The 15,182-nt window shown below is 44.0% G+C and overlaps 1 protein-coding gene across 1 annotated transcript in view; it reads right to left on the reverse strand.

Moving 5' to 3' along the window:
• The window catches only part of LOC128410231 (protein eyes shut homolog), a 472,516-nt gene that overhangs the window by 412,059 nt on the left and 45,275 nt on the right, over positions 1–15,182 (reverse strand). Inside the window, exon 8 of the mRNA XM_053381165.1 lies at positions 14,967–15,088. Within this exon, the coding sequence (XP_053237140.1) occupies positions 14,967–15,088 (122 nt within the window). The remainder of the gene's footprint in view (positions 1–14,966; positions 15,089–15,182) is intronic.

Genomic DNA, 15,182 nt, shown 5'->3' on the forward strand with positions numbered 1-15,182 from the left:
CGATGTTTTGTTTGTGCCTCGGCTGAACACCTGCGACGCAACTGCCCACAGAGAGCGAAAGAGCCAAGGCAGGATGCGCCCAAGGTCGTTTCCCATGGGAACCAGCCCGGGAGAAGAGGCCAGCGTGGAAAGTCCCAGGGTCGGCCGGAAGGGGAGGACAGCGTTTTTCAACTGTCTGCTTCGATGGCAGTTTTGGACAACACCACCTGCAGCGAGAGCTCCAAGGTCAAGTCAGTTGCTAAGGCAACAAAGAAGGACAACTCCAGTGGGGGGAGGGTCCTACGTTGGGTTGTTGACTCAGCTGCGAATGCCCATTTGGTAACAGCGCCACCTGATGGACAAATGTGGAACTGCAAAGCTGTTTCAACTGAGAAAACTGTTAGATTTGCTACAGGTGCACAGGGCCGTGTAACCCATATTTCTAACTTGTTTGTCTCTTTTTTACAGGCTGAATTGAAGGTTTATGTTCTCCCTGAGATAAAGCATTGCTTGCTGTCTGTACCTTCTCTTTTACAGGAGGGATATTCTGTGAGTTTTGACAAAGATGTTTGTACCATTTCCAGAGGTGGAGAGCAACTGGTACGTGTTGAAAGAAATCAGAACAACCTCTTTGTTCTGGAATCACCTCTCGAGGGTGAGGGGAAAGCCACTGACCAAACTCATGTGTCGTGTGCTTGCGTGTGGCACAAGAGGATGTCACATGGGTCCTGTGAGGACGTCCAGTTGTTATCAGAGTGCACCAAAGGTTGCAAGGTAAAAGAATGTGGTAAACCTTTGAAGTGCAAGGCTTGCAGGAAAGCCAGAAACAAGGGGTTTAATGATCCCAGGGTGGAGAGGGTCACCACAAAGCCTTTTGAGTTTGTGCATGCAGACCTTTTAAGTATGCCACAGCCAAGTCTGGGCAAGGCCAAGTGGCTGATGGTGCTGACAGATGATTTTAGCAGGAACACATGGGCGTTCACGCTGAGAACGAAGGAGGAAGCAGCGCAACTGATCAAAGATTGGGTTGCAGAGGTGGAACAGAGGTTCTCTACCAAGGTGCAAGGTTTCCAGTTTGACCGTGGTTCTGAGGTCACTGGGTCTGCTCTAAAGGGTTTCTTTCGCCAGAGGGGGATACGTCACAAGGTGACTTCTCCTCAGGAGAATGGCGTGGCAGAGCTTAGGAGTAAAGCTCTGGTCCGAGCATCCGAGATTCTACTGGATGACTCTGGTTTGCCTCACAGTTTTTGGGGGGAGGCGGTAAAAACGGCCAATTTCACGATGAACAGGTGCTACAATGCAGTGGTAGGTGATACCCCGTATTTCCTGCTTCATCAGCGGAAGCCGCTTGTGCATTTCTTTCGCACTTTTGGTTGCAGAGCCATGGTGCCTGTACCAAAGTGGTTGCAGCAAGAAGGTGGTCCAAAGTACCAGGAAATGATCTTCTGTGGGTATGAACCCGCGACCAAGGGGTGGAGATTCGCATACCCAGAAGGTGATCAGACCAAGCTTCTGGTCAGTAAACAGGCTGAGTTCTTTGAGCAGGATGGCTGGGCTAGGCGCAAAGTGCGCTCTGACGTTCACTCAGATTGTCTGTCTGACTCTGAGGAGGAAAGAGAGCCAGAGCCTGAACCTGCTGGTGGAGACCAGGTCCCTGAACAGAGTAGGGCGTCTCCACAGGTTGTGAAGGGAGTGTCCAAGAGTGAGCCCTCATCTCCTGTGCGCATAATGGAGAAAGCTCACAGACGTGTCAAGTCAGAGGGGGAGTCTTCTGATGAGGAAGACGCACATGCTGGCCCCAGTGGGTCAGGAGGAGCACCCCAGTTTGTGCCCAGGCGGTCTTCAAGGGCAACAAAGGGAATTCCACCTGAGAGGTTTCAGGTCACAAATGCGTGGGTTGGTTTCGCACAGTGCGAACCTGAGGTTTGTGAGGTTCAACAGGTGCCTAACAACGATGCCAGGAAGGGGCGGAAGGCAATGGGGAAGGTGTTGAACACTCAGAAGTCCCCTCAGAACGTGATTCGAGAGGGGGTGTTGAGGGGGCTCAGAACTGACAGGGTTAAGAGTTCTGAGTGATGACGCCTCACATTCTGAGGGCGGGCAGAGAACACGGAAGGGGCGTGGATTTCTGTGTGTGCTTTCAGTCTGCGTGTTTGCTTCAAGGAGAAAGGAGCAACATGAGTTGCGTCTCACCGGGAAGATTTACGATGTGTTGATTTGTACAGCAATAAAGACTTTAAGATAAGGACACTGCTGCGTGTCAGCCTGAGTTATTGCTGCCACACGACAGAACGTTCAAGCTTCTACTTCTGCTGTGTTTTATGCTCTGCTGAGTCAAAGGTCCCGGGGGGAAGACCAGAGCTGCGCGAGGGAAGTGTGCCGGACCCCGGTCGATCTTGACCCCCGCATAATGGAATGCTGCTGAGCAGTGTATTGGTAGACAGAGGGTGTCTGCTTATGCATGCCGAGGCTCAAAAGAAGCAATTTTTTCCTATATAGCACAAAATGCTTTCAAGTACTGTACTCGCTCTTTACCTCATAATATACATAATGTGTGTACAGTCTCTTAAAAAGCTAATACACAGGAAGAAACTCTTCAGCATATTGTACGCGGAGAAGTCATGAGATAATGGAGCGCACTGAAGCATCTTGCTGTTTTGATATTTTATTAAACACACAGAGAGACCATTTGTTTGCAGATAAGAACAGGGAATGGCGAAGCCAGGATTGCTCGTGATTTCCATCATCTATTGGGTTTATTAATAAATAAAGCCCAGTAGATGACAATGATATTTCAGGGAAATGAACCAGACCCAAATTCAATAATCTGTTAATTGTTCTTTCCCACTCCACACACACACACACACACACACACACACACACACACAGACGGTGGGAGGGGGGAATGGAGAGAGAGAGAAGCAAGAATATGAACAGAAGCTTTAAGAATAATGGAAGTTACCGTATTTGTAAATGATTTCATCTCATGGTGGCTTTGCACTGGTGCATGGGTAGGCAAACTAAGACCCGGGGGCCAGATCCAGTCCAATCGCCTTCTAAATCCAGCCTGCAGATGGTCTGGGAATCAGCGTGTTTTTACATGAGTTGAATGTGTCCTTTTTTAAAAGTGTATCTCTGGGTTATTTATGGGGCCTGTCTGGTGTTTTTACATGAGTAGAATGTGTGCTTTTATTTAAAATGCATCTCTGGGTTATTTGTGGGGCCTGTCTGGTGTTTTTACATGAGTAGAATGTGTGCTTTTATTTAAAATGCATCTCTGGGTTATGTGTGGGGCATAGGAATTCATTCATTTTCCCCAAAAAATATAGTTCGTCCCCCCACAAGGTCTGAGGGACAGTGGACCAGTCCTTGCTGAACAAGTTTGCTGACCCCTGCACTAGTGGAAAGTGCTTCTCACATAAGACAAGGCTCCTGATAGTAGCGATGTCAAAATTCAGTGCCCCCTGCCTTTCGCCTTCCATTATACATCATAGTTGTGGCAACCCCTGCGGCGCCACACCCGGTGCGACTCCCCTAAATCTGCCTCTGCTCCTGTCCTTTGTGGATTTCCCCTACTTACTGTAGCCCTCTCTGCCATATGCCATGCTGTACCAGAGGAACATCAAATCCTCAGGAATGGATATTCTGGGAGCATTGGTGGGGGAGGTGCAGTGGGGAGAGAGGATTAGTGACTGGTTGTAAATCACTTAGATAACAATCCTAATTGAGGTGAAGACCAGATTTCCCCCCACTGTGCTCAGAGCCCTGATCGCTCCTGCCTGCCAATGTAGAATGTGTGTTGCTTTGTTTTACCTATGTTGTTGTGCCAGCTCCAGGCTGCCACTGTACTCTTCAGGAACCTGACTTACTTAGGATTCAGCAGATCCATCCCTAACCCTGCTTTGCCTCCCAAGTGCCCCATTTTGTGACCTTATGTTAGCTGTCACCAGTGGTAGCATGCACTCTGAGTCTCATTTGATGGGTGCAGGGGAGGCCCCCACTAGCCACGCCACTAGCAGAGGGACAATTCCTTCAAATACTAATCTTTACCAGTAGTGCAGATCAGAGGTTAAGATTGCTCTGCCCATGCCCTTAATGTTTGCAAAATGGCTTAAATGGCTCTAAGGCTTAATAGTTCGGAAAGAATTAAGATTAACAATTTTTTTCTAGCATATAACAGGTCTTGCCATGAAACTGGTTTGAGTGCTAACTCAGATGGTCATCTTTGTGGCTTCATGTATATAAATATACTGAGTACAGAGTCCCAAGTTTTGACATTAGGAAAGTTCTATTGTCCACCTGAGGATGTGATTGCTTTAAAAAAAACAAAACAAAAACCAGCTGCTGCGGTATTACCCTCCTTGTAGTGAACTGTGTGTGTAAGCTAGTACACAGCTGGTTGCACTTTAGATCCTTTGTGGATGTATTAGGTGGAGTGATACTTTGTTGACGTTGTGATTTATTTATTTTTGCCAGAGCAATGCTAATGTCAAAGGTGGCCTAAAGTTCAGTTCTAAGCAAAAATAAAAATTTCCAGCATCGCATTCCTTTATCAAAACTACACAGGAAAAACAACCCCATTCTTCATACTGAATAAAGCAAGAAAAGAAACACAATTCTGTAATAGAGCCATAGACCTAAACTGCTGTCCAGGTAAATTTGCCCTATTGTCCGTATAGTTTTAAAGCTATAGTTTTCCCAGTAGTGATGTATGGAAGTGAGAGCTGGACCATAAAGAAGGCTGATCGCCGAAGAATTGATGCTTTTGAATTATGGTGCTGAAGGAGACTCTTGAGAGTCCCATGGACTGCAAGAAGACCAAACCTATCCATTCTGAAGGAATCAGCCCTGAGTGCTCACTGGAAGGACAGATCCTGAAGCTGAGGCTCCAATACTTTGGCCACCTCATGAGAAGGGAAGACTCCCTGGAAAAGACCCTGATGCTGCGAAAGATTGAGGGCACAAGGAAAAGGGGACGACAGAGGACGAGATGGTTGGACAGTGTTCTCGAAGCTACCAACCGGAGTTTGACCAAACTGCGGGAGGCAGTGGAAGACAGGAGTGCCTGGCGTGCTCTGGTCCATGGGGTCATGAAGAGTCGGAAACAACTAAATGACTAAACAACAACAACAACAAAATTATTGTAGCCAACTCCAGAATAGAGCTAATAGTCAGCAGATATGGCTGTCTGATACCACTAGAGCACAGTTCCATGCATGCCCACTTGGAAACAAGTTCCACTGTTCAGTGGAGGTTACTCCTTAGCAAGTGTGAAGCATTCCAGCCTACAATAATTTACTGAAATGGATCAATACTGGTTTATACACTTAGCCCTTCTTGTGCGCTTGCAGGTGGAGTCATGAAAAAGCCAAGATGTTGTTCAGTAAGCTAGTAGCACCTCCAGGTGCGAGATGAATCGATGCATGAATGGCGGGGTTTTTTCGGGTTTGCAGATCTTGTGGAAATTCTGATCACTGCATGCATGTTCTCCCACAGGAGGGTTCCAGTTCAACAACTGGCTGATTCTGACTGGGTTGCAAGCCCACCAGTGGACTTGCTTGCTCCCACAGGAGATTCTCTGGAGACAATCAGGTCACCAGTTATATAATCTGGTCTCTCTCCCGTGTTGCTTTCTTTGCCATTTGGATGAAGGGTGTGAAAGAAGTCTCTGAAATGTTACCTTCACTTGATACTCCTGAGAACGATGCCAAGGAAATTGATGTTGCTTTATCAGTGATGCAAAGCAATTCTGGTTTGCTTGCTGTGCACAGGATGGTCCTGATGCTGCCTCAGAGGACATGCCTCTGTCTGTGGATCCACAGTTAGTCCCTGAGCCTATTAGCAGAGGTCTGTCAATATTCATTTTCTACGCCCAAATCTCTACTCCCAGCAACAGTCCAGGTGCATGCTCACCTGTGCAAACAGCCTTAGTGGAACCCTGCAGCAGGGAGCAATTTAGGCAAAGAAAAATGACCTAGACAGGCAAACTTTGTTAATATGCTCAGGGAATAGCAATTGTTTACTATGACACAACAAGCAGAGGATCGGTCTGCAAACAACACACCTGAAACCTTAAAGAAGAGAAAGCAACTGGTAGGGGGGTGGGAGTGCTAAGCCAAGAACAGGGAGTTAAGATAAGAAAAGGGTTAGTGTGCACTACCCACCTATAACATGTTGAGGTGGCAGGGAACCATCTCTGGTTACAGCTCTGGTTACAGAATGGAACAAGTCTAAGAAGTGCAGATACAGTGGTACCTCAGGTTACATACGCTTCAGGTTACATACGCTTCAGGTTACACACTCCGCTAACCCAGAAATAGTGTTTCAGGTTAAGAACCTTGCTTCAGGATAAGAACAGAAATCGTGCTCCGGCGGCACAGCGGCAGCGGGAGGCCCCATTAGCTAAAGTGGTGCTTCAGGTTAAGAACAGTTTCAGGTTAAGTATGGACCTCCGGAACGAATTAAGTACTTAACCCGAGGTACCACTGTACTAGATAGATCATGTTAGATATCTATTCTCGCTCTGGATCTTTATGATTGAACTTGGATCATAAGTACTATCTCAACAGGTGCCTATTTGGTCAATGTAACAGGCACTCAGGAAAGATACAACTGGCTGTAGTAGATATGGCAGGTGGTAACAGATGATGTAATCATTACAAGTTAATTCAGTAAAAACACCAAGACCTCACAGTGCAAACTGTGTGTCCTATTTGACAGTACCACATTCTCCAAAAATCAAGGGAAATTTGGTAGGTAAGAAAATAATTTTTAAAATCCATCAAGCTCTTAAGATTATCATTTTCTAAAATGTAAACAGGGCCATGGCCTATAGACCAATTAGATTTAGAATTGTTATTTTGTTTTAGTTATCCTGGCCAAAGCCTGCAGGATGGATAAGCATGATTCCTACTCCAGTGTGGAATATGCTGGCTGTAATTCCCTCCCTCATTAATCAGTCTCGATGTTCAGATTTTGTGGTGGTATACCAGTGGTCTAGAATTTTCTCCATATGTTCAGCTGGGTTGGTGCCTACTGAAAAATCACTGGCCCATTTAACAGAATCAGAGAAAAAGATGCCAAGTGACTGGGAGATGCTTAACAAAACATTGGCTGCTTGACAACACCACATTGTCTGCTTGCTGCTTCCTGAGGAAGAAATTGAGAATAAATGAAACTCTCTACAAATTAGTTCTTCAGGGGGACTGGGGTGCCTCTGCCAGGTAAGAAAAAGAAAGCGCACATAAATTGATTCCTGCTCACAATCTATCCCTTGTGATTCCTCTCTGCAGTCTTTCCTTGCATGGAGAGATAACACATCTGGAATTCAAACATATTTTGACAAAGAGAGAGAGAGAGAGAGAGAGAGAGAGAGAGAGAGAGAGATATGATGGGGTGGGGAAGCAAGATTTGGGAGTATTGCCATGTGGCTTCACGAGTGGCAAACCTGGTACATGAGTTTAATGTTGCCCCCCTCCCCCAGCCTATAAAGAAATCTGGTTAGGAAGTATTGTCAATGTGTTAATCCTTATTGGTGCAGTAGGAATGTGGCTTTGAGACTCCTGCAGAGCAGGTTGTGAAGCCAGAACCAGGCTGTGAAAGCCTTTTGCTTACATGCACACTGTTGTTTCACCAGAATAAAAGCTTTGGACTAGAAAATGATGAGGAGAAGGCAAATGGCTTTTTATTCTGGACTGAAAGCTGGCAACAGATATTTTTCCTTGCTGATAAGTCAGTGGAAAATCACATCGGCCATAGAATGCTCTGAACAATGTCCTTCCAATGGGGGATGGGGAAATCTGGCAATTTTGGATTCTCAACCCCACTACCCTACCAGTTCTCCATCTTTCTGCATCAGTTTGTGAAATTTCCCCTCATGAATATCTATCAACACTTCATTGCATCCCCCCCCCTGTAATGTAGACATTTTATAATGCAGTCTTGACCAATATAATGCATTTTTCTTTGTTATTTTATTCATATATACATTTTTGTGCACTCTCTCCTACTATATGCAGTTTTGTATATGTTATTAAAACATGGCAATATCTAGTTGAGTTAGCAAAAATAAAAATCTAAACTATCCTTCTGAAATCTCTGTAATTTAGGCCACAGCCACCATATATGAAAGAATTACTTCTCTCACACTTGTTTTTATTGTGCTCTCAATCAAACTAATTTGTATTCAACCTAGAACAATGCATACTAGTGCTTCAACTGAGGATAAAAATAAATACAGTGGTGCCTCGCAAGACGAAATTAATCCGTTCCGTGAGGCTCTTCGTATAGCGGTTTTTTCGTCTTGCGAAGCAAGCCCATTGACAGCGTAGCGGATTAGCGCTATTAGCGGTTTAGCGGCTTATCAGCTTAGCTGATCAGCTGATAAGCGGCTTAGCTGCTTAGAAAAAGGGGGGGAAAGGGGAAAAAAATCCACAGGAACTCGCAAGACATTTTCGTCTTGCGAAGCAAGCCCATAGGGGAATTCGTTTTGCGAAGCGCCTCCCAAACGGAAAACCCTTTCATCTAGCGGGTTTTCCGTCTTGCGAGGCGTTCGTCTTGCGGGGCACCACTGTACATAAATAAAAAACAAACTAACCTCATATTTCCCAGCACACCCATTGCCTGTGTGAGGAGTGGGGGTAACAGAGAAGCTGCCATTGTATGCTGCTAATTGAGCTAAGAAAGGAGAACAACAGCTGGGAAGCTGAGTGTCGAGGAAACAACTTTCAGCTCATTGATATGCCTCACCCATGTAAGGATAAAATAACCACAGGGAGGTCAGAAGTGGTGGTTCCAAATTCATAGCGAGAGAGAGAGAGAGAGCCTTGAGGAAAGTGAAAGTAACAAGAGGGAAGGACCACAGAGGCAGCCGCTGTATGGGCTTTGAAGCACTGAGAACTAGGAAGTTAAGAAGCATGTGCAAGAGGGTGAGGGGCCACTGGCAGAAATGACCAGTAAGGCTGGAAGTTAGAGATGCAGGCCTACTGGCTGAGCTCTATTAAGAAAGTGGGAGTTTGGGTGATGGTACAGAAAGAGGAGACTTAGAAGCTGGGCAAGGAAAGGAGCAGAAGGGAGAGAACATTATGCAACAAAGCTTTAGTTGGCCTGGACTTCCTCAGGGAGAGGAAACAAAGAAAGGCAGGAGTTTGAAGGCTCTCTAGTGTTCATTACACCCATGGCAGGCCATAGACTAAACAAGGAGAGCCACGTGATAGACAAGAGGTCCAATGATGAGAAAGAACTTTCACAAGAACATTTCCCTCAAAAATGATGAGAAAAAATTCCAGCAGGAGAATCTGAAGAGTTCACTAGCTCTGATGTTGTGAGAGGTTGGGTTTCTGAGGACTTGTAGGGCACACAGCAGAAGAAGCCTCACAACACATCAGTCCATGTTTATGTTTTGCCCTGGAAACATACTTCAGTCCACCAGAATGTGCCACATTGCTGAATAGGTATGACTGTTTTAACAGAGATAGTAACTTGGACTAAACCACCAAGAGAGTAGAATTTTTCTCTTCTATTATTTATGACCAATTTGATGTATGGGATGCTGCAGTTTGAGAAGAGGGTAAAGTTTCAAGGCTCCCATCTGATTTTCCTCTTATTTTCCCTGTTATTCTGTCATCTATTAGATTTCTATGTGCATTTTATGCAATTTCTTTTTCCATTTATCGCACAGTTTGCTATAGAATAAAATATCATCACTATAACTAATAAATCAGAAAAACACTATTTTGGATGTCACAGAAAATGTGTTCCAATGTTAGTCTTAAGAGCCTATGGATCCTTTTGCTTCAGTTTAGATGGGTGAAATAAATCCATAGTACTGAGTAAGATAAAGGCACCTTGAGGCATTACTATTCAACAACTCACCAGCACCAAGTCTTCAAAAACAGCTCTTGCTACAAAAATGAACTACATGAGATAAATTTCAAAGAGCTGTGCAATTTCTCAGGGATTTCTGGGAGTCACATGGCTGAAACGGAACACCATTTTTTAAAAAAACATTTGCAGCATATATATGTAATATGTCAGATGAAAGCAGTGCAGGCTAGGAAACAGGAACTTGGTAACTGGTGTTTTTAGCACTAAGTGATTTCTGTGGAATAATGAAGAAAAATATTGTGACCTTGCTACAATGACAAAACAGTCACTTAAGAGCTTCCATCACATATATACTCAGTCTAAGCAATAATCCCACCCCACAGTGGCTCACACTAGAGAGAGGTAAATGGTAGGCTGGGCACTCAGTCTGGCACAGTATTTCAGCATTTCAGTCACTTAGTCTCATACAAACCAAGGCAAAAGGTTCTTCAGCTCTGTACTCCACAACAGAGATAAGTGGAAAACTCTACCAAAGCCTTTGGTGAGGGAGAATGAAAGAGCCCTTTGCTTGTATTTCAGCCTGTGGAAGTCAGAATGGAGGCAGTACCACTGACGTTGCTTATTTCAAAAATTTAACTCTTACTAAAAAGAAGGAATTTGAATTATGGCGCTGGAGGAGACTCTTGAGAGTCCCATGGACTGCAAGAAGATCAGACCTATCCATTCTGAAGGAAATCAGCCCTGAGTGCTCACTGGAAGGACAGATCCTGAAGCTGAAGCTCCAATACTTTGGCCACCTCATGAGAAGAGAAGACTCCCTGGGAAAGACCCTGATGTTGGGAAAGATTGAGGGCACAAGGAGAAGGGGACGACAGAGGATGAGATGTTTGGATAGTGTTCTTGAAGCTACTAGCATGAGTTTGACCAAACTGTGGGAAGCAGTGGAAGACAGGAGTGCCTGGCATGCTCTGGTCCATGGGGTCACGAAGAGTCGGACCCAACTAAACGACTAAACAGCAACAAAAAGAAGGATGCCAACTAGAGGTGAGACATCCTAATCTGTGGCTATTTCCAAGCATGATTATCCCTTGTTTCTATTGGCCACATGACCAGCCACTTTGCTTTTGCAAAGTCCTAGCATGGACTGAAACCTTGATACTTATGTGACAGAAAAAAAGGGTGTCATCTCAGTGCTGGCTAAGGATGACCTATTAGAGAAGGAGTAAAGATTACACAATCTCAGTCAATGTGCCTTCTTTCAAAAAACAACAGGAATCTGTACCACCAGCAGGGATTCTCCTTCCACCCCACTCCCATAAGTAAACAGCACTATTAGTGACTGAGCATAGTTCAGTCATTATGTCACATAAGCAGCAGTACTACAGGCTGATACATGAGCAAAGGCCTCTTTAAGTCTCTCCCACCAGCGTGCCAAACAGAGGCTTTGGTAGTTCTCCCCATAGCTCTGTATAGGAGCAGGGAGTTGAGAGCCTGGTCGTGTTCTGTCCTACTTTTGGCAAGAAATGATGGTCAAGAAGGATGGGTCATCACAGGGAGTTAACATAAGCACTCTTCAAGGATTTTACCCATGTGTAAAATCAACAAGCAAGTAGGGAGGGGCTAAACTCTTTCATCCCTATTGCCCTCCACAAGATGGAGGAAAAATGGCTCTCCCCCATCAACTGCTCTCTTGACTTGGTCATCTTATCTCCTTTTGGTTTTGCTTCACCTAGTCAGGATTTTCTCTCAGCAATTTCCTACTATCCTTTTTTCAGTGAGGATATTAATAAACATAGCAAAGTCAGCCTGTGTCATATAGTGTTTTGTCACAGGATGATGTAGTAGCTTGCTTTGGTGACCACTCCTCTATTTTCCAGATGAAAGTACCACATCCCTTTAATCTGCTCTCATACTTCAGCTATGGCATTGCCTTAATCCATCACATTGACAGTACAAGTGAACACCATGCACTTCACATACATACAAGATGCCATAAATTGTTTTAAAAGGCATTAGACAAATGGTTCTTACTGCTGCAAAAATAACACCACTGCACTGGTTCACCATTGTCCCCTTTATAGGAAACACAGGTGGGCAGACTGATCTCAGTGGCATCGATCTTCTTCCTTCCAGTCAGGTTTTAGTACCCCTACAGAGCATAAAGACAATGGGCCATGTATATCCTTGATGAATGATTCCAGTACAATGGTTCAGCTATAATCCTACAACCCTCTTTTAGAAGCAAGACTAGTTGAACAGCCTGTCTTACTTTGAGTAAATGTAAAAGGGATTTGGTTGCTGGAAAACAATTTTTATTTTCATATCTGTTGACAAAATTTTACATTTATATAAGTGTACAGGAGAAAGGCAAGGAGAGCAATTCCAAAATATTTCCTCTCCCACCCCACCCCATGGAAGGAACCTATGCATGCAAAATGAATAAACTGAGCATTAACTCATCCCTTTCTCAGCAGAGTGCACTACTGGACTCCCCCAACATCACATTCTGTTTTATGTCTTATGTATTATAAATAGCAGATGACAGCAGATAAATCTTGCTAGCCGAGGACCACCACTGTTACAATCACAAACCTGGACTGTGCCAAAAGGCATTAAGCACAGCCCCTCACTGTAAGACAACACGCCGGCACTCTGTTGCTCAATCCAGAGGATTGTTTCAATTTGTATGCCACATCAATTTGTTTCCCACAAAATATGTGTAAGTTTTGTGCTCTTGCCAATGCTATGTGTACCAGATGCACTCCCCAGCTAATATGTGCTCAGTGAAGAGTGCTGCCCTATTTGCACATTGGGTTTCCAACACTGGGATGTGAAGCCTGATGGATCAGCAAAACTTGCCTAAACCACTTTCAAAGCTATATAAGGCAGCAGTTATCACCACATCTATGGCAGCAAATTTCATAAGTTAATGATGCTCTGTGTGAAGAGCTTTCTTTTATCTGCCCTGAATTTATTGCCAATCAATTTTATTGAGAGACCTTGAGTTCTTCTGTTATGAGAAAAGAAGAATATTGTCGCCTTCGCTCCCAATCACTCAGTGGGGTGATATCATTTCAGGTGAGGTCCCATCCTTCTCCTGTTCAAAAGTATGAATATACTTCCCTATGCCAACAAGAAATGCCTTACATAACACAATCAATAGTTGCTTTTGCCCTCAAGGCAGAAACATCATATTGGTGACTGCTTATTATTGATTAAGCAGTACCAAGACACCCCATTTCCCTTCAGTCAGGCTGCCTGTCTAACAGTGAAAATGACCATTATTGGTCCCCAGACCCAGGACCTTATATTGTGAACTCTTGAATTTAAGATCTGTTACTTTAGTTCGTAAGGTCAAGCTTTTAATCCTGCATGACTTCCTAGTTGGCTTCCTCATTATTAATGCTCTTAGCAGTGTCATTCTCAGATTTATTCTCTTTATCACATTCTTCCACCCCTCTCTAAGGTCACCAAAGAAAATACTGAACAAAACCAAGCCTACAAAGAATCCCTAAGAAGAGATTGAAAGGTTGCCTTTTATCACAACCTTTCACCTTCCATTAGTTCATTACTGAGTTTACGGTGTATGCAGTGGTAGCAAATATGAGCAATGCAATTCATTCTAGTGTTTAAGCATGTGATCTTATACTCAATTACTTAGAAGGAAACAATATTGAACTCAAAGGGACTTACTTCTCAGGAGACATGTATAGGATTGCACTATAAATGCCAGATTTGGGAGAAGGCTTTTGTCTTGCTATTTATTTGCATTTATAATTATGATTGAATTGCACATCTAGGAAAGTCAAATACCCAACAAAGGATATATCTGACAAAAAGAAAACAATTAAATGCTCTTTGTCCATAACAGTTATTTTTAAAGTGATTATAGTGCACAGTGATGTTCTGCTACAAGAAAAAACAACAGCATTATTAGGTGAAAAGCCAACCAAAAGCATCATAAATGGCATACTCCAAATAAAGCTGAACCCTGTGTGTGTTTCTATTTCTATATTGAAAAAATGCTCTGAGGGGAGGGTGTTCTTATGTCTCTCTCCCCCCTCTGGCCCAGCTTTCTCGGGAATGATGACCCAGTGGGGATTTTATTGATCTTCTAACTATGTCACAGTCCATTTAAAACAAAATGGTATATGTTTTTGACAGAGGAATATGACATATTACTGTAGAAGGAGAACGGATAGACTTGAGTGATGGTAAGAAAACAACAACAAAAAGCCTCTCGGGACACACGAAGAAAACAAATCTAAGATATGATGCTGTAAATGGAAGTGAATTAGGCTTTTTATGGCAAGATTTAGCTGTAGAAGAAAACAGAGATTGTAAGCACAGGGAGAAGTAAGTCCCATTCAAGCAAGTAATTTCTCCCATTCTTTTTTTTTTTTTTTTGTAGATTCTCACCAGGATACTGTTCCCAAGAGAGGAGAAAGATAAATCACGTAAGCATCATTTGGTGATGCATTAAGGAAGAAGTAAAAAGGTAAAGGTAAAGGATCCCTGACAGTTAAGTCCAGTCGCAGACGACACTGGGTTGTGGCGCTCATCTCACTTTACTGGCCGAGGGAGCCAACGTTTGTCCGCAGACAGTTTTTTCAGGTCATGTGGCCAGCATGACTAAGCTGCTTCTGGCAAAACCAGAGCAGCGCACGGAAACGCCGTTTGCCTTCCTGCTGGGGCGGTACCTATTTATCTACTTGCACTGTGACGTGCTTTCAAGCTGCTACACCCTCTCCCCATCCACAACCACACTAGACCTGCTTCGCATCATTCTTGACTGTTTTAACCAGGCTGGAGTATCTCCTTCTTGGATGTAAAATAGGGGTGTGAGAGCTTGTGTAGAAACTTACCTACTGTACATTGGTAAAATCCAAATTAATTGCTCCACTCACCCCACTCACCAATGAAATGTGCCCCCCATCCCTGTCTCCAGAAAGTTGCCCAGAAGTGAATGTGGCCACCACACTGAAAACAAGTTCTCTACTCCTGAAGTACAAGAATGAAAAAGTGTTTTGTTTCCTGTCCTCTTGGAAGGCTATGCACTAAGGGAGTCTAGTTTTTTAGTACATGCACATACAACAGGTCACCATAGCACACTCCTCCCCCCTCCACCAAAAGCGAAAATGAAATGCTTACTGTGTACTAACCAAATGGAGATCCACACAGGTAGAATTGTGTTTACATGCGTTAAAGAGGCAGTCATCAATATCTTGGTCACATTTTTGTCCTGCATACCCAGGGTTGCACAAGCAGTAGAAGCCGTCAACAACTGCAGTGTGTGAAGTGGGGGGGGGGAGAGAAGCAGGTCAATCACATTTTGTACAAAGTTAGATTGTAACTGGAACTGCAAAACACTTAAATAA

Source organism: Podarcis raffonei, chromosome 3 (assembly GCF_027172205.1).
Source record: "Podarcis raffonei isolate rPodRaf1 chromosome 3, rPodRaf1.pri, whole genome shotgun sequence".
Lineage (NCBI taxonomy): Eukaryota > Metazoa > Chordata > Lepidosauria > Squamata > Lacertidae > Podarcis > Podarcis raffonei.